We start from the raw sequence: 25,927 nt of genomic DNA, 5'->3' as shown, positions 1-25,927 counted from the left end.
TACTGAAATTATACCAGTGCATAAAAAGGGATTAAAAACGGACACTAAAAACTAAAGGTCGATATCATTAACCTCCGATCTAGGCAAATTGTTAGAGAGAGTAATACTAAATCAAGTTGAATCATATTTCACCAAACACAATCTGTTAAACAACCTACAACATGGATTTAGAAAAGGGAGATCTACTACAACAGCAGTAACATTTTTTATACATGAAATATTAAATAAGCTGGACAAAAGTGACAAAGTACTAAGTGCTTTCCTAGGTATGAGTAAAACCTTTGATATTGTGAATCATACAATTTTTTGTGTAAGCTAGAAGAGGACTAGCCTTGAAACTACTTACCTCCTATTTGAAAAACAGGAAACAGTGTGTAAAGCTAACTTATCACAATAATGAGCAGTGCCTAACAACCAAATCAAAATTCAACACCCTTCAATGTGGCGTGCCCCAAGAAAGCACACTAGGGCCTTTTCTGTTCCTTGTATATGTAAATAAGTTATTTGAACCCCAAAATTGCATGGTTGTAAACTATGCCGATGACATATCCTTCATCAGCTGTGGCAACGATATGCAGTCTGCAGCTAACAGTACCGAGATCAGTTTCAATACTCTGTCCGCATACCTTACAGCAAACAAGCTTCTTGTAAATAAAGACAAAACAGTAATAATGAAGTTCATCCATAGTTATAATGCTGCCATAACTGATACTGTGTTTACATCCCCACTGGGTCTTGCACATGCAAATTCACATAAATTTTTGGGCATTGTTGTTGATGCACACTTATCATGGAAAGAACATGTAGATAATATTTGCAAGAAAATCAGTAGAAATGTGTATCCACTGAAACGGGTCTCAGCCTTCTTGGACCATGATACTTTAAGGCAAATATATTTTGGGTTAATTCATCCGCACCTTCAGTATGGTATTGAGATATGGGGTGGGGCATCAGCAGTTCATATAGATAAGACTTTTTAGATTACAAAAAGAGGCAGTAAGAATGGTAGCCAAGGTAAAGAAGAGAGAGTCTTGTGGAGACATCTTTAGAAAATATAAAATTCTTATGGTGTACTCCATGTATATACTGCAGACAGTCATGTTCGTGAAACAAAATCCAGAATTTAATATGAGAAACAGTAATGTACACAACTATGATACAAGGGGAAGGGAAAATTTTCATAGAATTGTGACCAACAAAAAGGCAACACAGAGTGGGAGCAATTTTCTACAATGAACTACCCTGTGAATTCAACAAAGTGAATCTAAATATACTAAAGAGTAAACTGAAGCAATTATTAATAGAGAAGTGTTACTCTATAGTGGACTTTAGGCTGTAGCGCCATCTTTGAAAACAGTGTATATAGACCATGTCTCCAATCTATCCGCACGATATGTGTGTGTGTGCGAGTGTACACCTGTCCTTTTTTTCCCCTAAGGGAGGTCTTTCCGCTCCCAGGATTGGAGTGACTCCTTGCCCTCTCCCTTAGGGCCCACATCCTTTCGTCTTTCCCCCTCCTTCCTGGGGGGGCGGCCGTTGGTTGCGAGGGCTGGTGGTCCTGTGTGTGTGTTTGTGTGTTTTGTTCGTGTGCCTGTCTGCCGGCACTTTCCCGCTTGGTGGGTCTTGGAATCTTTGTTTTTAATGTAATGTAAATATTTTACTGTATATGTTTAATATACAGGGTACGTTCCGAAAGTAATGCAATTGAATTTCCCGCGCCACTCCTAGTAGTCGGAGTGGGAGCGGGCCACATGGAGTAAGCTTTGCCGCGAAACCGGTTTCAGTGCTCTCCGAGCTGTGGAAGCGGCAGGACGTCTGTTATTGTAAACCTCTGCGCGCTGACTGTGTCACGGATAAAATGGGATCGAGCAACGTTACGCGATTAAGTTTTGTGCTAAACTGAACAAATCTTTTGAGGAGACTAACAAAATGATTCGTGAGGCTTACGGGGACTCTGCTCTGTCCTACTCACAAGTTTCGAGGTGGTTAAAGGCCTTTAAGCCCAAAAAGGCAAGAATGAGCAAATCAAAAGTGAAAAACATGCTCATTGTCTTTTTCGACAGCAAAGGAGTGGTCCATAAGGAGTTTGTTCCTCAAGGACAGACAGTTAACGCTGCCTACTACGTGGATGTGCTGGAAAGACTCTGCAGAAGGGTCGTCAGGACGAGAAAGGACATCTCCGCTACCTGGCAACTCCATCACGACAACGCGCCTTGCCACAACGTGCTACGAGTCCGCGAGTTCCTGGCCAAACACCAGGTGCCAACGCTGCCCGCCCCCCCCCCCCCCCCCCTATAGTCCTGACCTCACCCCAGCTGACTTCTTTTTGTTTCCTAGGATTAAGTCAGCCCTGAAAGGAACCCGTTTTTCGTCCATAGACGAGATCCAATCCGCCGTGACGAAGACCTTGCGAGAGGTCCCAGAAGATGCCTTCCAGGGCGCGTACCGGTCATGGCAAAGTCGCTGGAAAAAATGTGTAGAGGCCCAAGGACAGTACTTTGAAGAATTTTAAGTGTTTGTGCAAATCTGTTCAATAAATTACTTTAAAAAAAATAATTGCATTAATTTCGGAACACACCCTGTAATCTAAATTTTCCTGACAATGTCCGAAAACTTTTTGTTATATGGACAGAAAATAAATCTTGAAAGCAACCAATAAAGGAAACAAAAGAAAAATTTGGAGTAGGGATTAAAACAAACAGAGAAGAAATGAGGTTTGCCAATGACATTGTAATTCTGTCAGAGACAGAAAAGGACCTGGAAAAGCAGTTGAGCAGGTTGGACAGCATCTTGAAAGGAGGATATAAGATGAACAGCAACAAAAGCAATGCCAAGGAAAGCGTTTCTGAAGAAGAGAAATTTGTTAACAGCGAGTTTAGATTTAAGTGTCAGGAACTCTTTTCCGGAAGTATTTGTATGAAATGTAGCCATGTAGGAAAGTGAAACATGGACGATAAATAGCTTAGACAAAAGAGAATAGAAGCTTTTGAAATGTGGTGCTAAAGAAGAATGTTGAAGATTCGATGGGTAGATCACACAACCAATGAGGAGGTACTGAACAGAATTGGGGAGAAGAGTAATTTGCGGCACAACTTGACTAGAAGAAGAGATTGGTTGGCAGGACATGTTCTGAGGCATCAAGGGATCACCAATTTACACTGGAGGGCAGTGTGGAGGGTAAAAATTCTACAGGAAATCAAGAGATTATTAATACACTAAGCAGATTCAGAAGGATGTAGTTGCAGTAGTTACCTGGAGATGGCAAAGCTTGCACAGGACAGAGTAGCATGGAGAGTTGCATCACACCTGTCTCTGAACCGAAGACCACCACCACCACCACCAACAACAACAAGAACAGTTCATACAACCAGGGAATAAAATGTTCTGATATGTGGTGTTATGGAAGAGTGCTGAAGGCTAGACGGGCAGATTAAATGACTAATGAGGAGGTATGAAATCAAATAGGAAAGAAAAAGAAACTTATGGTACATTTGCCAAGAGAAGGGATACATTGATAAAACATATTTTGAGGCATGAACAAATAGTCATGCATCTGCTTACTGCAGTTGAGCTTTGGCTTCACCCAACAGCTTTTATTCCCCACACTTTCCTCCACTTTCTGGGCCTCACCCCCCCCCCCCCCCCGACACACACACACACACACACACACACACACACACACACACACACACACACACACACACACACACACACACATCCATCCGCACATGTGTATGTGCGGATGGGTGTGTGTGTGTGTGTGTGTGTGTGTGCGCACGAGTGTACACCTGTCCTTTTTTTCCCCCTAAGGGAAGTCTTTCCGCTCCCGGGATTGGAATGACTCCTTACCCTCTCCCTTAAAACCCACATCCTTTCATTTTTCCCTCTCCTTCCCTCTTTCCTGACGAAGCAACTGCCAGTTGCGAAAGCTCGTAATTCTGTGTGTGTGTTTGTGTGTTTTGTTCATGTGCCTGTCTGCCGGCGCTTTCCCGCTTGGTAAGTCTTGGAATCTTTGTTTTTAATATATTTTTCCCATGTGGAAGTTTCTTTCTGTTTTATTTACATCGTCATTAATTTGAACCCAACAATTACGTTTGTTATTGTCTCTGTTGCATTTCGAAATCTTCTCTATCGTCTTACTTTCTCTTTTCGTTTGTATTCATCTTCCATTTTTCCGTAATCTACCATACATTTTATCCTGCCTAATTATACTCAATAATACGTAATTTACTTCCAAACCATAACCTAAAATTTTTAACGCTTTCAACATAACCGCTGCTATAAAATCCATTGTTCCAAGTTTACAAACATTTCGTGTAAACTCGTGAATACTATCATTTTTTAGCAGCTTCCCACAGGTTTACACGTTATTATTTCTTCATCAAACAATTGTTAGCCTCATTATCATAACCTGCCAGTACATAACCAGTCCTTTGAATACATTTACACACACATTCTTCGAGATTTTATTCGAAAATTTTTTTCGAATTTTATTTTTTCGCAAATTATTTTTTCGAAAAAATTTTTTTGCCGAAATTTTCTTGAATTTCTCGAAATTTTCTTGAATTTCCCCACCCTTTAACGTGATCTGGAGACATAACTACCCAACCTTTGCACCCATTGTTGTTCACCAACCTAAGTTCAGCACATGATCAACATAGCTCATCTCAAACCAACACTTTTTCGACTTTTTTCACACCTTTATCTCTCCCTATGTAAATCTCTCTTTACTTTCACTTTAACCTCATATTACCCTTTCCACCTACCAATACCATGTCAACCTCACAACATCCCTACAACGACCCCATTAAATTTTATTTACATTCCCTCCGCAAACATGCCTTCACCCTAGCCAGATTACGCTCCCATATTTTATTTACTCAGGCTTGTCTGACATTTGGCATTACTCCCAAAGGCCTCACACTTAAAAGTTCCCATCTCTGGCTGCAATCCTTCTTTCCATCAGTCCTTATACCAGTTCCAAACAGCACAATCCATAGCCCTCACCCGCCTAATCCTTCACCTATACATCGACTCGGCCAATGAACACACCCGTCAACTCCTATCCCAAATCAAAGTCCTCAATCTTTCCTCTCCCACATCCACACCGGCTGTACATAGCATCCTCCTACAGGCCAACCGCAAATTAGAACAACATGCCACCCTCCACCTCAAAAAACCTATCCAATCTCCTGGTTTCCCACCTCCGGAAAGGCAACTCACTCACCCTCCACAACCTTTCCAACAAACCTCAACCTCCTCTCATTGCAGATGTGTGTGTGTGTGTGTGTGTGTGTGTGTGTGTGTGTGTGTGTGTGTGTGTGTGTGTGTGCGCGCGAGTGTACACCTGTCCTTTTTTTCCCCTAAGGGAAGTCTTTCCGCTCCCGGGATTGGAATGACTCCTTACCCTCTCCCTTAAAACCCACATCCTTTCATTTTTCCCTCTCCTTCCCTCTTTCCTGACGAAGCAACTGCCAGTTGCGAAAGCTCGTAATTCTGTGTGTGTGTGTTTGTGTGTTTTGTTCATGTGCCTGTCTGCCGGCGCTTTCCCGCTTGGTAAGTCTTGGAATCTTTGTTTTTAATATATTTTTCCCATGTGGAAGTTTCTTTCTGTTTTATATATATATATATATATATATATATATATATATATATATATAGAGAGAGAGAGAGAGAGAGAGAGAGAGAGAGAGAGAGAGAGAATGAAAAGTGGTTGGAATACAAATAATGCACCAGTAACCAAACACCATACTGCTGAAGTGTTGTGTTGGTGAAAGGCACACGAACAAGATTGGACATGTACATGAGATTTCAAAAAGTATGTCATCGTAGTCTTTAATAGCTGCCAGCTGCCTTTTCTAACGCAAGACCAGTTTTTCTCTTCACCAAACATCAACTTTTCCAATCCACAATACTGCTACAATCACTATGCATGTTTATGTTAGAACACTATCCATTCCTTCAAAGTTTGGATGACAACTTCCAGCACCATTTGTGCCCCAGAAGTGCCTCCAAACTGAAACAACAACCAAATATAAGAATAACTAACATATGAGAAGATAATGGGCTTGCAAGTACGACTCCCCTGACAGTGGTAAATTTACTGCTAACTACCACTTCCATTATTTCGTAATAAAATAAAGATGTGCACAAGATTTATTGAAAAAACTACACATGCTCCTCCTCCTCAAAAACTGATATCTGCTGTCTTTGATGTCAACAGGTGCACATTATCAGTCATTGCATTTTGTGCCACACAGTACTATTCAATATGAATACCAAGAATATTTCCAAATATTCAAAATTATCCACTTAAGACTTACAGTATTTATCACAATTTTCTCAATGTTTGCTGTGAAGAAATAACATAAAATGGGAGAGAAAAAACAACCAAACAAATAAATGCATTATTTTCATGTACCACTCACTGCAGTGGAGCAAAGTAATTAACTGATGTTACAAAATTTACTTTCTAAGGTCTGCGAGAGGCACCACAACTGGGTTTTACCTACTTGCTTGTTTCAAAGCCACTGATAACACAAATGTGAAACTAGACATGAATTCATCACAGCTCTCTCCCACTTAAGAAGAACAGCTAATACATTAATGTTTCACTGTTGAAGTGGTTACAAGGGATTCTAGAGGTGAATCACTAATCAGTTTACTGCTCATGGCATTCTTACAATGCTCCACATTAGATGAACTCCAGAAATATCTCAAAGCTCAAAACAAGATAACACATCAACCATAAGTCACTAAAAGAACAGCTGTAACACATGTTTACGTTAAAAGAGGTGGTTGTTGGGATGTTTAAGGGGGGGGGGGGGGGGGGGCTAAACAGCTAACGTCATCAGTCCCCCATTCCAAAAACAGGCGAAACAAAATTTACGGAACAGGTAAAACCCCAAGGGGGGAGGAGAGGCCCCTCCCCCCAGTCACTGAAAGAACACTAATGTGGCAGCGAACACTAGAGACAAGAAGAGTACATACGAACACCGGACAGAAAGAAACGGAAGAAAAGAAGAGGGCCGGAGACTGGTTGACTGACCATGGGAACAAAGATTGGGAAAGAGTCAACCATCCGAATACACACATTAAAATCTGCAACCAATGAGAGACTTGAGGACAAGATACACAGAAAGGGAAAGGGACAGGTCCCCCCCTAAATGGAACCATAAAAAGGACTACCACGGATAAAATTTAAAATGTCGTCAGCCATGGAGGCATCGTCGCATAAAACCAAAGGCAACGTGCCCGGGAGATTAAAAGTCTGCCGGAGGGTGCGCAGCCGGGGACACTCCAACAAAATGTGGGCGACTGTCAACCGGGACCCACACTGACACAGGAGGTGGATCCTCCTGACGCAAAAGATGTCCTGTAGGTATGGCTGATGCGGAGCCGACACAGGATGACAGACTCCCTGCGAGAAGCCCGCAGGGAAGACCGCCACACATCGGTCGTCTCCTTAACAGCCCGCAGTTTATTCGGCGAAGTCAGGCTACGCCACTCGTCATGCCACATCTGAAGCACCTTACGGCCCAACGCCAGCTGCAGATCACGAGCCGGGAGGCCGATCTCCAAAGTGGGGGCGTCGATCGCCCCTTTGGCCAGCCTGTCGACACGTTCATTCCCCAGGATGCCAACGTGACCTGGCGTCCAAACAAAGACCACCGAATGACCAGAGCGGGTAATGGCAAAAACAGACTCCTGAAAAAAGGATACCAGAGGAGAAGAGGTATAGCAGTGGTCGATAGCCTGGAGGCTGCTCAGGGAGTCACTGCAGATGACGATGGACGTACCTGAGCAGGAACGCATATGCTCAAGAGAGAGCAATATGGCCACCAGCTCTGCAGTAACAATACTGCAGCCAGCCGGCAAGGAGTGCTGTTCAACATGGGCAGCGTGAGCAAAAGCGAAGGCAGTATGACCATCCACCAGGGAACCATCAGTGTAGACAGGCTCACAGCCTGAAAATGAGGCGAGGAGCGCAAGAAAACGGTGACGGAGGGCCACATGCGGAACCGAGTCCTTGGGTTCCCATGCCAAGTCCAGGCGGACGGACGGCTGGGGCATACACCAGGGAGGCGTGGGTGCACGGGCCCGGAAGGGTGGCAGAAGAGGGAACGACCCCAGTTCCGACAGCAGGGACTGGACATGGACAGCAATGGAAAGCCCAGACCTAGGTCGCCGGTCGGGCAAAGGGAGGACCCTGGCAGGGAAAAGCAGGCGATGATTGGGATGGCCCGGTGAGCAATGCACGTGGACAGCATAGTCGGCGAGCAGTCGGTGGCGGCGAATCCGCAGCGGGGGAACCCCGGCCTCCACCAGTAGACTATCCACGGGGCTCGTACGGAAAGCGCCAGTTGCAAGCCGAACCCCACAGTGGTGTATGGGGTCCAACAATGTCAACACTGAGAGTGATGCAGACTCATAGGCCAGGCTCCCATAATCAAGCCTGGACTGCACAAGGGCTCTGTACAATCGCAACAGCGTGCTGCGATCTGCACCCCAAGACACATGGCTCAGGCAGTGGAGGGCGTTGAGGTGCCGCCAGCACTTTTGCTTCAGCGGAGTAATATGAGGAACCCATGTGAGCCGGGCATCAAAGACGAGTCCTAAGAAGCGGCTAGTGTCCACCACTTCAAGTAGGTGACCGACGAGGTAAAGTTCCGGATGAGGGTGGACCGTCCGACGCCTGCAGAAGTGCATAACTCCAGTCTTGGCTGCAGAGAACTGAAATCCATAAGTCAGAGCCCATGATGCCACCTTGCGAACGGCTGCTTGCAACCTGCGTTCGGCGACTCCTGTAGTCGTTGAGCTAAATGAGATGCAGAAGTCGTCGGCATACAAAGAAGGAGACACCGACGACCCCACGGCTGCAGCCAGACCATTAATGGCCACTAGAAATAAGGAAACGCTCAACACAGAGCCCTGCGGGATCCCATTTTCCTGTATATAAGATGAACTAGAGGCAGCACCGACTTGCACCCGGAAAGAGCGGCGCAATAAAAAGTTTTGAAGAAAAGCTGGGAGCTGACCACAAAGACCCCACTCGCGCAACGTAGCAAGGATGTGATGCCGCCATGTTGTGTCATATGTCTTCTGCAGATTTAAAAAAATAAAAAAAATAAAATAAAATAAAAATTGTCCGCAGCAGACCGGCCCTGACGGAAGCCACCCTGGGATGGAGCGAGGAGACCGCGCGACTCAAGGACCCAACAGAAACGCCGCCCCACCATGTGTTCGAGCAATTAGCGCAAAACGTTGGTGAGGGTAATGGGACGATAGCTGTCCACCGCCAGAGGGGCCGCACCGGGCTTCAAGATGAGGACGATAACACCCTCTCGCCATTGCGACGGGAACACGCCCTCGCTCCACATGTGGTTAAAGATGCTGAGGATGTGTCTCTGGCAGTCCCCAGAGAGATGCTTCAGCATCTGCGTGTGGATGCAGTCCGGTCCTGGTGCTGTATCAGGGCAATCGGCGAGGGCAGCGAGGAATTCCTACTCGCTGAAAGGAGCATTGTATTTTTCAGAACGACGTGTGTGGAATGATAACGGCGTCCGCTCGGCGCGCTCCTTTAGAGAGCGAAAGGCAGGAGGGTAAGTTGCAGTCGCAGAGCTCGTAGCAAAGTGCGTGGCAAGGTGGTCAGCAATGGTAGCAGCGTCAGTGCAGACAGCGCCGTCCAGGGAGATTCCAGGGACACCCATAGGGGTCTGGTATCCATAAATCCGCTGGATGCAGGACCACACGAGCGACGGGGAGACACGGGAGCCCAAGGATGAAACGTACCTCTCCCAGCACTCCTGCTTACGCCGTGCAATAAGACGACGGGCCAAGGCACGGAGCTTCTTAAAGGCGATGAGGGTCTCCAGAGACGGGTGCCGCTTATGACGCAGGAGAGCCCGCCTACGGTCGTGAATAGCCTCAGCAATCTCCGGCAACCACCAGGGGACAGCCTTCCTCCGAGGGAGTCCAGAAGAGCGGGGGATGGCAGTCTCGGCCGCAGAAATAACTGACGAGGTCAAGACACGGACCACCTCGTCAATGTCACACTGTGGGGGAGAAGCAATGGTGGCAGCGGAAGTAAAAGCCGGCCAGTCAGCCCTGTTGAGAGCCCAGCGGGGCAGGCGCCCAGAGGAATGACACTGGGGCAGTGACAAATAGATGGTAAAATGGTCACTACCACACAGGTCAGGATGCACTCTCCAATGAAGGGATGGGACAAGTCCGGGGCTGCAAAGAGAGAGATCGATGGCCGAGAACGAGCCATGGGCCACACTGAAATGCGTGGGAGCACCGGTGTTCAAGAGGCTAAGGTCGAGCTGAGCCAACACATGCTCCACGGCGCGACCGCGGTCATCGGAGACAGTCCCACCCCATAGAGGGTTGTGGGCATTGAAATCGCCCAGAAGCAGCAATGGTGGCGGGAGTTGAGCCAGCAGTGCAGCCAAGACATATCGGGAGCTGCCCATACGGAGGAACGTAAACAGAGCAAACAGTAATAGCCGGCGAGAGCTCAATCCTGACAGCAACTGCCTCTAAAGGCGTCAGAAGGGGTACTGGCGAGCTACAGACAGTGGTGAACAAAGAGGCAAACTCCACCTGAAGCTCGTTGACAGTCAGCGCGGTTCTTATAGTATCCCCGATAAACGCGAAGGGCAGGGGTCCGCATTGCTGGAAACTAAGTTTCCTGAAGAGCAATGCAGAGAACAGGGGAAACACTCAGAAGCATCCGGAGCTCAGGCAGGTGGCGGAAATAACCGCCGCAATTCCACTGGAGAATGGAAGCCGGAAGGGACTGGGAGGGCGTGAAGGCGACTAAGAGGCAGACGGCGCCGCAGAATCAACGGCCGCCACTGGGCGAGAGTCAGTTGTGTCCATAGGAGAGGCCCCCGAGGGTTCCGTGAGGGCGAGATCCGCGGCAGAGGCGAGGACCTCCACCTCATCCCCAGAGCCAGAACTATTGACAGCAGGCGGTACTGAAACTGCCAGAGCGTCCTTCTTGGACACTTTCCGTTCCTCCTCCTCGCGTCTGTCCTTTGGCTTAGCGGGCTGGGAGAGTTTCTCTGAAGGAGCGTCGGAGGCTGACGACGACGCACAAGCCCTACGACCAGCAGGTGGCGGAACCTTCAGCCACTGGCTAACATCCGGCGGGGTAGGAGAAGAAACAGAAGAAGGGAGGGCCCCGAGGGACCCCTTCCGCGAGAGAGGAACCGGCAAAGGCAACGCCGGCGGAGAAGGAGGGGGAGGGGGAGGGATCGAGCCCCCTGGTTTTGGAGCAGATGTCACTCCCGAAGCATGTGTGGGGGGAGTGACAGAAGGGGGTTTGCCCCCAACTGCTAAGGGGACAACAGAGGAAGGCTTGCGCCCAGACACGAGGGGGGGGCAGACAGAGATGTACGGCCCCGAGGGCCCACTGAAGGCGGCACAGATGAGGCGACAATTGTCGCCCGCGAGGGCGACAATAACGTGGCTGCAGCATAAGAAGTTTGAAGAGGGACAGGATGCAACCTTTCAAATTTCAGTTTTGCCTCGCAATAAGTAAGCCGGTCCAGGGTCTTAAATTCCATAATCTTCCGCTCCTTATGAAGAACAGGGCAGTCTGGCGAGCATGGAAAGTGGTGTTCCCCACAGTTGACACAGACAGGCGGAGGCGCACATGGAGAATCGGGATGAGAGGGGCGTCCGCAATCTCGACATGTGGCGCTGGATGGGCAACGGGAGGACATATGCCCAAACTTCTAGCACTGGAAGTTTCGCATATGGGGGAGGGACGTATGGCTTGATGTCACAACGGTAAACCATTACCTTGACCTTCTCAGGCAATACAACACCCTCGAAGGCCAAGATAAAGGCACCGGTGGCCACCCTGTTGGTCTTGGGTCCTCTGTGCACACGATGGACAAAATGCACACCACGTCATTCCAAGTCAGCTCTCAGTTTGTCATCGGACTGTAACAAGAAGTCGCAATGGTAAATAATCCCCTGGACCATATTTAAGCTACTGTGGGGAGTGACGGTAACAGGGACGTCTCCCAGCTGGGGAGGACGTTTTGAGGAGGATGGACCCATTCCTCATTTTAGACAACCCCGCCACTTCCCCAAACTTATCCTCCAGGTGTTCCACAAAAAACATAGGCATTGTCGAAAGAAAGGAGTCACCATCAGTCCTGCTGCAGACAAGGTATTGTGGTACATAAGGCTCCAGCTTGGCACTAGATCTGCGTCCCTCCCATGGCGCAGCCAACGAGGGGAACGACTGAGGGTCATATTGTGCAGCATCAAATTCAATTCTGCCTCGCTTAGAGACGCTGGTGGCAGTGCGACCACCAGCTTGGTGAGATTTATTGTGCTTCATTGCGCCACATCCGCCCAGATGCCACCTACTCCGAACGAGGGCTCTCCCCAAGGGCGCCACCCAGCCAAAGCAACGGGTATCTTGCTGATATCCCATTGCCCGGAGTCCCCGTGCTCCAGACAAGATGGGCACATACTCCTTGGCATGCATGGGGAGGAAACAGCTCTGGCATCTGTAGTGTGATCCCTGCGTGGTCAGGGGGCTACCACCAAGAGGGTACATGACGACCCCACCACAATGGACTGGCTACCATGCTGGATTTTAGGTGTGGAAAGGGTCCACAGATGTCGTGGGCGCTAAGAAGGGGATTGCGCACAAGACGAGGAGGCAACCCAGAAGACATGGGGTGTAAATCCCGCCACACGACAATAGATAGCATGCAAGATGGAGGTGCACGATGGACCAATACAAAAACACCACGTAAGGCGTCCTTCCCCAAATGGCACGCACTAACAATAGAAATTTTGAAAATGGCAGGTCAAACCCAAGAGGGGACCATCACATAAGGCCGAAACTTTGGAGACTTCTTTTATTCGCTTCTTATGACAGGCAGGAATACCGCGGGCCTATTCTTACCCCCAAACCCGCAGGGGGATTATGTTAAAAGGGAGGACTTAAGTGGAGCATTTTATTAATGTGTGTCTGTCCTTTAAATATGATTAATAATACAATGTCACAAATTGTATCAAGATATGTTTCTAATATATGACAATTTGCTAAAAGCAGAGACAAATACCAAAAATAAATCTTACTTATTGATCTAAAGGAATATTTCCACGACATGAAAATAACAGACATGATACGATCAAAATTCATTGTGCTGCTGCATTAGTACAAAGGGTAAATAGTGTCACTCACAAGATCTGCCAAAAGAGCATTGAAATGTTGTACAGCTTCATCTCTCTTATGCTGCTCACGTTCCTTGTCACGATCTCTGAGATGTGTCGCTAATGTCCGCTGAACTTCTTTTTCACGTTCACGAAGACTCGCCTCAGCTCTAGCTTGTCTTTCTTTCTCCCTCGCTTCTTTTTCACGCTCCTCCTCTGATGTTGCTGCTGCTGCACCATCCTCCTGCCAACATATAAGAGTTAACATAATGGCAGTTACATGAATTACTAGAAAACGGGACAACAGGAAGGAATGAGGTAATATGATCTCTAGGATTTTGAATATAAATCAGAATTGAAATGCAAGGTTTCCTGTACCAGACACTGCAAGACTGGTCTAATACTGAAGTTTTTCTCCATTCACTGTGAAGAACCTATGCTTTAATTTCTGAACACTTGGGTTTTTTCCTCACTTTAATATTTGCTGCTTGCTATCAGGGCATGGTTTTGAGTGTGTGTTCCAACTGTTACCTCAACCAATTGGGTAGAGAACTACCAGCGACAGCAACATTTTAGATTTCTTAAATTACAGACCTGAAGTTTAATTAACACAGAAGCACCAATCAATGAACATTATACTATAATAATACCCATTACAAAAAATGTTGAAAGAAACATTGAGGTAGGTATGAAATATTACTGTGTAGTAAGTGTGATAAGAAACACCAAATTCTCATTTCTGGTGATGAAGAAATGGAGTATCACTGCATAAAATTTGTGAGTACTGCAAAACACAAAATGTATGAAATTAAATTTTGAGAGTTGGGAAACACCCACTGTGGTTCAACAGCCACATTAGTAATTTGTTACAAAAGCAAAGAGAGCTTCAGAAGAGCAAAACAAGAAGTGATATGGATCAAAATCTGCCATAAAGTTGCTCTAGACAGAGGTGACAAAAGTAGTGGAATACCTCCTGACATCATATTGGGACCACCGTTTGCTCACCGTAGTGCAGCAACTTGATATGGCTTGGAATCAACATGTTGCTGGAAGTCCCCTGCACAAATATGTAGCCTTGCTGCCTCTATATCTGCCCCTAATTGTTGAAGTGTTGGCAGTGAAGGATTTTGTGCATAAACTTACCCCTCTATTACGTCCTATAAATGTTTATAAATGTAAGACTGGATTCATTTTGGGTGATCTGGGTGGCCAAATCATTTGTTGGAACTGTCCAAAATGTTCTTCAAACCAACTGCAAACAACTGTGGCCAAGTGATGCAGTGCATTGTCTTTCAAAAAATTCCTTCGTTGTTTGGGAACATGAAATCCATGAATGGCAATAAATAGTCTCCACGTAGCTCAACATAACCATTTCCAATCAAATGATTGGTTCAGATGGACCAGAGAATCCAGTCTATTCCGTGTAGACACAGCCCACATTATTGTGGAGCCACCACGAACTTACACAGCACCTGATTGACAACTCTCGTCCGTGGCCTCATGGGGTCTGCACCACACTTGGACCCCACCATCATCTCTTACCAACTGAAATTGGGACTTGTGATCAGGCCACAGTTTTTCAGTCGTCTAGGGTCCAACCAATATGATCAGAAGCTTAGCAGACCCACTGCAGGTAATGTTGTGCTGTTAGCAAAGACACTCTCACAGCAATCGCTTGTTGCCATTAACACCAAATTTCACTGGGGCGCCTTAATGGATATGTTCGTGTACACTCACACCGATTTCCGTCATGATCTCAAGTAGTGTTGTTTGTCTGTTAGCACTGACAACTCTACGCAAACGATGATGCTCTCAGTTGTTAAGTCAAGGCCATCGGCCACTGCACTGTCTGTAGTGAGAGGTAATACCTGAAATTTGGTATTCTTCACACACTCTCGACACTGTGAATCTCAGCATACTGAATTCCCTAACAATTTCTGAAATGGAATGGTCCATGCATCTAGCTCCCTCTGCCATTCCACATTCAAAGTCTTGTTAATTCCCTCATACATCCATAATGACATTAGAAACCGTTCCACATGAATCACGTCAGTAAAAATGACAGCTATACCAATGCACTGTCCTTTTATGCCTTGGGTACACGACAATAGTGCCATTTGTATGTTAGCGTATCGCTATCCCATGACTTTCGGCACCTCACCTCAGTATGTAATCATATTGCTACTGAAATGGAGGATGACAAATGAAAGACTGAATTCAGTTTTAGAAAGCTGTTCCACTTAGGAACATTATACTCCCAATATCAATTGCCTCACTAACGGTAAACAGTATATATTGAAATAATTGATCAGACAATAAAAAAGCTTGTAAGATCACATAACTGAGGAAGCCCCGAGGACCTGATGGATACCTATCCAATTCTAGAGAGCGATTTTGCTATTTGGGGGCAAACAGCACAAAATAGACTGGGATGTCTATTGAGTCATTGCAGGGGGTACAGCAGACAGTCTTTATTATCATCTTGAGCAGATAGTCACATTCCAATGCAAAGAAAATATTTCACACCTTGTAACTACAAACAGGTTGGACCTTATGGATGGTGACAGTAGAGAGACGGGAGTTGTGATCATGATATTACAGCGACTACAAAGTTTAAATAGATGGTAAGTTGTGTTTTAGATTAGTATGTGCTGGAGTACATGGATTAAGGGTGGAAAAGACCCTCTGTGGTTTAACAACAAAAGTTGGAAAATGTTGTTGCACTCTTGGTTCAAAAGAGAATGATCAAATGATGACAGGGAAAGGTTAGTAGAAATTTGTCTCTCTGTAAATGACCTACGCACAAAGCATACAACTACCACCATCATATCTTAACAAAAGATCTGCCACAGAACACCAGAAAATTCTGGTTCTGTGTAAGACCACTAAGCATGTCTAGGGTTTCCATCCATTTACTCATTGTGATATCTGGTGTGGTAGTAGAAGGTATCTTAAGGGAAAGCCAGAGCTTTAAATCCCATATTTAAGAAATCATTCATATAGAAGAATCATGCAAACATGCTTTCATTTGACCACTGCAAAACCCATGTATGGACAACATAGTAATAAGCATTCTTGGTTTAGAAAAACAATAAAGAATTAGCAACACAAGTCAACAGGTCCATATTGAATCCTACTTCAGATTTACTCTGTGGCACTGGCCCTTATTTAGTTTGCATTTACCATAAATCTCTTGCCCAGCACAAAATCCAAAGTGACTAGGAAAAAATGCCTGCAACACCTGGATATGAGAATGGTAAAAGAACAGAGCCACAAAATTACAGAACAATATCCTTAACACTGGTTTGCTGAAGAGTTCTGGAACATATTCCGACATCGACTGTAATAAATTCCCCAGAGACTGCAAATCCTCTGCCAGTTTCAGAAAGCATTGCTCGTGCAATACTTCGATTGCCCTTTACTCATAATATATAGTGAATTGTGAATGATGGGCAACATGCAGATTCCATAGTTCTATATTTCTGAAAAGAATTTGACACAGTGGCCCAGTGCAGACTGTTAGTGAAAATACCAGCTTATGGTATACGTTCCCAGATATGTGAGTAGTTCTGAGACTTCTTAAGTAATAGAGCCCAGTACATTTTCATTGAAGGTGAGTGTTCATCAGAGGCAAGGGCATCATCAAGAATGCCCTGAAACTTGTGATAGGACCACTTATTTTCTGTATACATAAATGATCTGTCAGACATTTTGGGCACCACTCTACAGTTGTTTGCTGATGATGCTGTGGTGTATGGGAAGATAATTGTTGAGTGACTGCAGGAGAATACAAGATCACTTAGAAACTAGTTGGTTTGATGAACAGCACCTAGTTCTAAATGTAGAAAAACATCAATTAATGGAAATGAGTAGGGAAAACAAACTCATAATGTTCAAATACAGCAGTAGTAGTGTCCAGTCTGACACAGTCAATTGTTTAAATATATGGGCACAACATTGCAATTTTGCCAATGTTGACTGGAATACTCTCTTCCAAATTCTGAAGATATCAGAGATAAAATGCAGGAAGAGAAAGGCTATTTACAACTTGTAGAGACACGAGATGGCAATTAACAAGAGTCAAGGGGCATAAATGGGAAGCAATGGTTGAGAAGGGAGTGGGACAGGGTTGCAACCTATTGCCAATGTTATTCAATCTGTATATTGAGCAAGCAATAAAAGAAACAGAAAGAAAAATTCAGAGTAGGAATTAAAATCCACAGAGAAGAAATTAAAACTTTGTGGTTTGTCGATGACACTGTAATTCTGTCAGAGACAGCAAAGGACCTGGAAGAACAGTTGAATGGAATGGACAGTGTTTTGAAAGGATGATATAAGACGAACATCAACAAAAGCAAAATGAGGACAATGGAATGTATTCCAACTTAATCAGGTGATGCTGTGGAAATGAGAAAGTAGTAGATGAGTTTTGCTATATGGGCATCAAAACAACTGATTAAGGCCAAAGTAGGGAGAATGTAAAATGTTGACCGGCAATGGCAAGAAAAGAGTTTCTGAAGAAGAGAAATTTGTTAACATCAAGTATAGATTTAAGTGTCAGTAATTATTTTCTCAAATTATTTGTATGGAGTGTTGTATGAATGTGAAACATGGATGATAAATAGTTTAGACAAGAAGAGAATAGAAGCTTTCAAAATATGGTGCTACAGAAGAATGGTGAAGATTAGATGAGTAGATCACGTAAATAATGAGGTGGTACTGAATACAATAGGGGAGAAGAGGAATTTGTGGCACAACTTGTCTAGAAGAAGGGATCGGTTGGTAGGACAAGGCATCGAGGGATCACCAATTTAGTTTTGGAGGGCAGTGCAGAGGGTAAAAATTGTAGGGGGAGACCTAGAGATGAATACACTAATTAGATTCAGAAGGATGTAGGGTGCAGTAATCACTAGGAAATGTAGAAGCTTGCACAGAATAGAGTAGCATGGAGAGCCACATCAAACCAGTCTCTGGACGGAAGAACAAACAACAACAACAACAACAACAACAACAATACAAAGTGGTATGAAATGCAATGAGCACATGAAAATTATGGTGACCACATACAGGACACTAATGCGACCTGTTCTTGAGTACTGCTTGAGTGTTTGGGATCTGCAACAGATTGGATTAAAGGAAGACATCGAAGAAAGTCAGAGTGGGCTGCTAGATTTGTTACTGTAGATTTAAGCAATGCAGCAGCATGACGGAGATGCTTCAGGAAACCAAATGGGGATCCCCAGAGGAAAGGCTACATTCTTGTCGAAGTACACTAATGAGAAAATTTAGAAATCACAAGGAGAGATACAGGCAGTGTTTTTCCATTGATCTATTAGCGAGTGGAACAAGAAAGAAGATTGTTAGTAGTGGTACAGGGTACCTTCTTCCATGCACTGCACAGGCTTGCAGAGTATGTACATGTAGAAATGGCCCCCAAGATGATAAGGAGCAAAAACAGATCATATGGTTGGAAATTGCTTCCATCAGGTACACTCGCTTGAAGGTAGACGTATAAGATGTTTGGAGAAACAGATTACAACGATTAAAAACACACATGAGAACACCAGTATTTTAGAAAATCTTTTACCTCAGCACTCAGAAGACCAATGAGCTGGAGCACCATCAGGTAGCAAAAACATTACCTCCCATACCACAAAAGGCACATTTCCTGCAGGGGAGGCAGAGTCACCTGCAGGAAGTGCAGATCTGCTTCACATGTGAGGCACCAAGGCAGAATTACTGGGCCCACGAAGTAGTTGATAAAAATCCCTGCCCATACACTGAGACCGAAATGGTGCTGGTGATTCACTGTTACAACACCACGATGATTCTCTGTAGCCCATGGGTGGGTGCCGAGAAGGTTGAAGATACTGCCCCTCCTAAACGTTGCATAATCTATGAATAGGATGGAAAACGGAAATCTCAGTGCCATGGTCACCTGTGTGAGGGACCAGTGCCAACATTGTTGCTGTGGAGCCGAGTCCATAGGTAATGAGGGCTGCAAGAATTTAGATGTGATAAGAATAGTGGCAACTGTCGTGTAGAATGTTGCACAGAGTCATCTAGTCTACCCCAAGCTGGCAGACCACCAGTCTAGTGCAGATACTGTGGTCACTGGGGAAGTTCTTTTCTCTTTTCCTTCAAGTAGGTGCACCTCCCTCTGCACACATTTCCCGCTATAAGTCCAGATGTTTTTTTTTTTTTTTTTTTTTTTTTTTTTTTTTTTTTTTTTTTTTTTTTTTTTTACTCCTACTTATCCTCTCAGTGATTTAGCAAAATCGCTTTTAGATATATTACGCAAAAGGGTTTTCTTTCCTTCAAGCAGCAATTTACTGTATGTTACTGGAGCAACAAAACATCCCAAACAATCTGAAAAATTGTGCAGATCATTTCATATTTCAGATTTCAGTTGAATGGGATATTAATTACATTCAATTTAAATGCAAAACAATTATTTAGTGATTTTCTTGGTAAACATATTCTCTTAGCTTTTAGAGATACAGCCAAATAAAAGAAAAATGACTTCATTTAACAATTACGGTATTTTTGCAATAACCATTCCTAGGCAAGTTATCCATAATAAATCCCCAAGAGCTGACGGTGGTCCAACAAACACTAGAAGTAATAAAATCACGTGATAAAATTGGACAGTGAAGTGACGAGTTTCTACCGTCCAATCACTATGAACTTTGTTAGAATTAAGCAGATACACCAATACATGCAGGGCCAACTTAGGGTCAAGTGACATAAGCCACCACTTGACACCTCAGGAAGAGGCACCAGGGATGTGCAAGTTCGTGATCTGTGTGAAGTGTGCATAAAAACTGGTAGCAAAATTAACACAGTGTATAAAGTATGAAGTCACTTGTCTGGAAAAATGTTCTCAAATCAACCCTGATTATATTATGGGGCATGGGGAGTCACTATTTCAGTGGTATTAGAAAATCAAAGATCTTGTTTGGCATTGCTGATTGAAAACAGTAAAGCAGAAACCATAGCCTCCAACCCAAATGGCCACAATTTTGTATGGATTAGCAATCACACTACTATTTAAAAAACAATACTGATTTTCATTTGCCAGTTATTTTAATTAGGTGGTTTAAAATTGTTCTAATTTTCTATAAAACACGAAGAGAAAGTAACAATGACTCTACATTAAAACTCATTAGGAAGAAACCCAAATTAATCTATGAATTCTATGGCCCACCACGTACAACCATCAGAAAAGTCGGGTAAAGTGAAGAGCTAACATCGTATCATCAATGGTGACATCACTGGCTTCACTTGGACCAGTGTACAGCAGGACTATCACAGCCCATCTTTCATCTGAAGTTTTAAGGTGGGTTAAGGCATCTGTTAAACATGTCTTCATTTCTTTCACTTTAGTGAAATATCTTCAAATATCCTTTCAAATACATTTAACTACTTTTTTCTTAGTGTTCTAGCTGGAAGTGCTTCTAAAGTGAATTTTACCTATCAAGCAACTGTTTTTTATCGTTAGAAGTAACTTTTAATTCTCCGCCAGTCTACATTTTATATTCTCCCTACTTCGACCTTAATCAGTTATTTTGCCCCCCAAATAGCAAAACTCCTTTACTACTTTACGTGTCTCATTTCCTAATCTAATTCCCTCAGCATCACGAGACTTAATTCAACTACGTTCCATTATCCTCATTTTGCTTTTGTTGATGTCCATCTTATATCCTCCTTTCAGGACACTGTCCATTCCGTTCAGCTGCTCTTCCAGGTCCTTTGCTGTCTCTGACAAAAATTACAATGTCATCAGCGAACCTCAAGTTTTTATTTCTTCTCCATGGATTTTATACCTTTAGAATTTGAAAGAGAGTTTTCCAGTCAACATTGTCAAAGGCTTTCTCTAAGTCTACAAATGCTAGAAACATGAGTTTGCCTTTCCTTAATCTTTATTCTAAGATAAGTCGTAGGGTCAGTACTGCCTCACATGTTCCAATATTTCTACGGAATCCAAATTGATCTTCCCCGAGGTTGGCTTTTACCAGTTTCTGCATTTGTCTGTAAAGAATTTGCATTAGTATTTTGCAGTTGTGACTTATTAAACTGATAGTTTGGTAATTTTCACATCTGTCAACGCCTGCCCCTCTTCAGGAACCAGACATTTGTCAGGCCTCTCACCAGACACCCCTCCATTGTGGTTGCACCTACGGTACGGCTATCTGTGTCGTTGAGGCACGCAAGCCTCCCCACCAACGCCAAGGTCCATGGTTCATGGGGAGGGGGTGTCAGAAAGTATAACACAAAAAACATAGAACATCTGAATATATTACATCCTTAATCTCATTTCAGGGGACTGTCAAAATATTTGAAAACATTACAGTAAACTTGACCTGATAATATTTACAGAATTAATACACTGCCAGAATGCAAGATAGTTATACACTTTTAATAAATTTATTGTACACAAAACAACTAATCTTGACTGTAGTGACCAAGTGCTACCAAAACTGAAATCTAACAGACATTTTTACTTGAGATAGTCAACAGTCCCTGTTACTATATTATTCTATAGAGTAGATGGAGTTGCCTATCAAAAGATCTTTCAAACTTTGCTTCAGCTGTGCTTCATCTGTAACCAAGCTTTTAATAGTGCTGACAGTTTATTGAAATTGTGTGTTCTTGAATATTGAACTCCTTTTTGGACCACAATATGTGATTTTTTAGGTCTTTATGTAGACTGTTCTTATTCCTAGTTTTGATACTATGTATTGGGCTATAGGTTGGAGAGAGACATATTCGAAACAAATTTCATTAAGGAATAAATATGCCGAGGAGCAGCTGTTAGAATACAAAGTTTCTTTAACATGTTTCTACATGATGCTCTTGACTTTATAGCCCAATTGAGTCTTATTGCACGTTTCTGCACTTAAAAACTTTTCCTCAGTTTGTCGAGTTATGCCAGAATATGTTTCCACATGACAAAATAGAATGGAAGTAAACAAAGTATGCAAGATTTTTAATAGATTTATATCTCCTACACCTGACAACACTTGCATTGCGAAGACCTGGCTGTCTTCATATGTTATACACATGCTGCAAGGAAATCTCTTGCAGTGTCTGAACTGCATATAGCAGGTCTCATTCAAGTTTCATGACAGTGAGTTAGTTCTAAATCATTTAATAACACCCATGAAAATTTAATCAGCAGCCATTTCTATATCTGTACTTGAATTTCTATTTATTGTAATGTTTGTGTCGTCTGCAAACAAAACGAAACAAACTTAGCATGTGGCAGTTTATCGGACAAGAGGCCATTACTGTACACAAGAAAAAGCAAAGGACCTGAGATGAAACTTTTAGCAGCAGCACCATATGCAATTAATTCCCAAACAGATGAAGACTGACTGATTACTCCACAGATATTTTGCAACAAAGCCCTTTGTTTCCTGTTAGTCAGATAAGATTCTAACCATTTCACACACTGCTGGTGATACTATCATATTCTAATTTACTTAAAAGAATACTGCGATTCACACAGTCAAAGGCTTTTCACAGGTCACAGAAAATGCCAGTAGCCCCCAATTGTTACCTAATTAAGCACATTCTCACTGTTTGTGTACATAGCATTCTCCATATCAGAACCCTTAAGGAACCCAAACTGTGACTCGGACAACACATTATTCACAGTCAGATGCTTAAGACAAAGCATTAAGACAATCTTTTTGAAAAAACTGCGAAGAGTGAAATTGGTTGATAGTTTGACAGTACCTCTTTATCCCCCTTCTTGCAGAAACTGAACTACAGTATATTTTAGCCAGTCTGGAAATGTTCTGCTAATACGAGATTGATTACAAAAATAACTAAAGATAGAACTCAACTCACATGAGCACTCTTTGATTAATGTCATCGATATGTTATCATAACCACTAATTACTTTGATTTTAAGGATTCTTCTGTGGGAGAGGTGAGCATCATTTCCATCTTAATGAAGTTATTTCTAAAGACTGGTCTCAGATATTTCATTACATTGTTTACTGTAACTGATAACCCCACGCTGTCAATAACAGAAACAAAGCTGTCAATAACAGAAAAAAAGTACTTGCTTAAGAGGTTTGCAACACTACATGCACTTACGAATGTCTCATTTTTAGAGCTATCTGTTCCTCTTCCTTTTTGGCCTCACCTGTCTCTCTCTTCACTATATCCCACACAGTTTTTATTTTGTTGCCCGATGTACTCCTCTTTTCTCACAATAAAGCTGCTTTGATTTCGGAATTACTTCTTTCAATATTTTGCAGTATTATTTACAGTGCATTACAATGGTGCGTGAAGAGTTTGACAGAGTACTGAAAGACCTGAGTGGAAACAAGGCCCCTGGAGTAGACAACATTCCATAAGAACTACTCACGGCCTTGGGAGAGCCAGTCATGACAAAACTCTACCAGCTGGTGAGCAAGATGTATGAGACAGGCGAAATACCCTCAGACTTCAAGAAGAATATAATAATTCCAATCCCAAAGAAAGCAGGTGCTGACAGATGTGAAATTTACTGAACTATCAGTTTAATAAGTCACAGTTGCAAAATACTAACGCGCATTCTTTACAGATGACTGGAAAAACTGGTAGATGCAGACCTCGGGGAGGATCAGTTTGGATTCCGTAGAAATGTTGGAACACGTGAGGCAATACTGACCCTACGACTTATCTTAGAAAAAGATTAAGAAAAGGCAAACCTACGTTTCTAGCATTTGTAGACTTAGAGAAAGCTTTTTACAATGTTGACTGGAATACTCTCTTTCAAATCCTGAAGGTGGCAGGAAAAATACAGGGAGCGAAAGGCTATTTACAATTTGTACAGAAACCAGATGGCAGTCATAAGAGTCTAGGGGCATGAAAGGGAAGCAGTGGTTGGGAAAGGAGTGAGACAGGGTTGTAGCCTCTCCCCGATGTTATTCAATCTGTATATTGAGCAAGCAGTAAAGGAAACAAAAGAAAAATTAGGAGTAGGTGTTAAAATTCATGGAGAAAAGGTTTGCCGATGACATTGTAATTCTGTCAGAAACAGCAAAGGACTTGGAAGAGCAGTTGAACGGAATGGACAGTGTCTTGAAAGGAGGATATAAGATGAACATCAACAAAAGCAAAACTAGGATAATGGAATGTAGTCAAATTAAATCGGGTGATGCTGAGGGAATTAGATTAGGAAATGAGACACTTCAAGTAGTAAAGGAGTTTTGCTATTTAGGAAGTAAAATAACTGATGATGGTCGAAGTAGAGAGGATATAAAATGTAAACTGGCAATGGCAAGAAAAGCGTTTCTGAAGAAGAGAAATTTGTTAACATCGAATATAGATTTATGTATCAGGAAGTTGTTTCTGGAAGTATTTGTATGGAGTGTAGCCATGTATGGAAGTGAAACATGGACGATAGCTAGTTTGGACAATAAGAGAATACAAGCTTTCGAAATGTGGTGCTACAAAAGAATGCTGAAGATAAGGTGGATAGATCACGTAACCAATGAGGAGGTATTGAATAGCATTGGGGAGAAGAGAAGTTTGTGGCACAACTCGACTAGAAGAAGGGATTGGTTGGTAGGACATGTTTTGAGGCATCAAGGGATCACAAATTTAGCATTGGAGGGCAGCGTGGAGGGTAAAAATCGTAGAGGGAGACCGAGAGATGAGTACACTAAGCAGATTCACAAGGATGTAGGTTCCAGTAGGTACTGGGAGATGAAGAAGCTTGCACAGGATAGAGCAGCATGGAGAGCTGCATCAAACCAGTCTCAGGACTGAAGACAAGAACAACAACATACAATGGTAACATCAGAGCTATCCCTAGATAAGAGATGGTGTCTCCTTTTTTGTCCTATGTGATATCTTCATTCCTTGTGTAATCCATGGTTTATTTTTAGATTTCTTTTTGATTTGAGTTATCTTAGGGGACACAATTTTTAAATAGGAAAGTAACTTTATAAACAAGTCAGAAGTATTGTAAACATCTATTGAGTTCATGTCTTTGAGAAAACTTCTAAAATTCTCAATTTTTGACTCAGTTACTACACTCTTGCACTCAGATTTAATTTTATATCCTGGAAAGTTTGAACATTTAACAAAAGATGATGATGCATGTCATGATCAGAAAGCTCATATACTATTGGTTATGTGATATGACCTCTTCCCTCTAGATTTATCTACAAACAAAGATGTTATCAAAGCAGTCCCACAGCATTTGAATATGCTAGTTGCAAATTCAGAGTTGGAATTAAATTGAATGACAGTGTTACTGATTGCAATAATTGTTCACTGACACAGCTTTTCAGTAAATCCAGGTTAAAGTCGCCAGTAACAGATATTATACTGAAGAGCCAAAGAAAATGGTACATCTACCCAACATTGTGCAGCGCCTCCCCCCCCCCCCTTTCCCCCAAGCATGCAAAAGTGCCGCAACATGAGATGGCATGGACTCTAGTAATGTCTAAAGTGATGCTGGAGCGAACTGACATCATGAATCCTGCAGGACTGTCCATAAATGCTTTAAGAGTACGAGGGGGAGGAGATCCTTTCTGAACAAAATGTTGCAAGGCATGCCAATTTTGCTCCATAATGTTCATGTCTGGGGAATTTGGGGACCAGTGGAAGTGTTTAAACTCATAAGAGTGTTCTTGCAGCCGCTCTGCAGCGCCCTGTGGGGTGTCACATTGTCCTGCTGGAATTGTCAAAGTCCATAAGAATGCATAATGGACATTAGTTGTATCTAGATGTA

The 25,927-nt window shown here is 43.3% G+C and overlaps 1 protein-coding gene across 1 annotated transcript in view; it reads right to left on the bottom strand.

The window, feature by feature from the left end:
- LOC126334901 (transcription elongation regulator 1) overlaps positions 1–25,927 on the bottom strand; it is a 236,362-nt gene that overhangs the window by 24,493 nt on the left and 185,942 nt on the right. Inside the window, exon 16 of the mRNA XM_049997613.1 lies at positions 13,220–13,432. Coding sequence (XP_049853570.1) covers positions 13,220–13,432 — 213 coding nt within the window. The remainder of the gene's footprint in view (positions 1–13,219; positions 13,433–25,927) is intronic.

This window comes from Schistocerca gregaria, chromosome 1 (genome assembly GCF_023897955.1).
Source record: "Schistocerca gregaria isolate iqSchGreg1 chromosome 1, iqSchGreg1.2, whole genome shotgun sequence".
NCBI lineage: Eukaryota > Metazoa > Arthropoda > Insecta > Orthoptera > Acrididae > Schistocerca > Schistocerca gregaria.
This window is presented reverse-complemented; position numbering and strand designations above follow the sequence as displayed.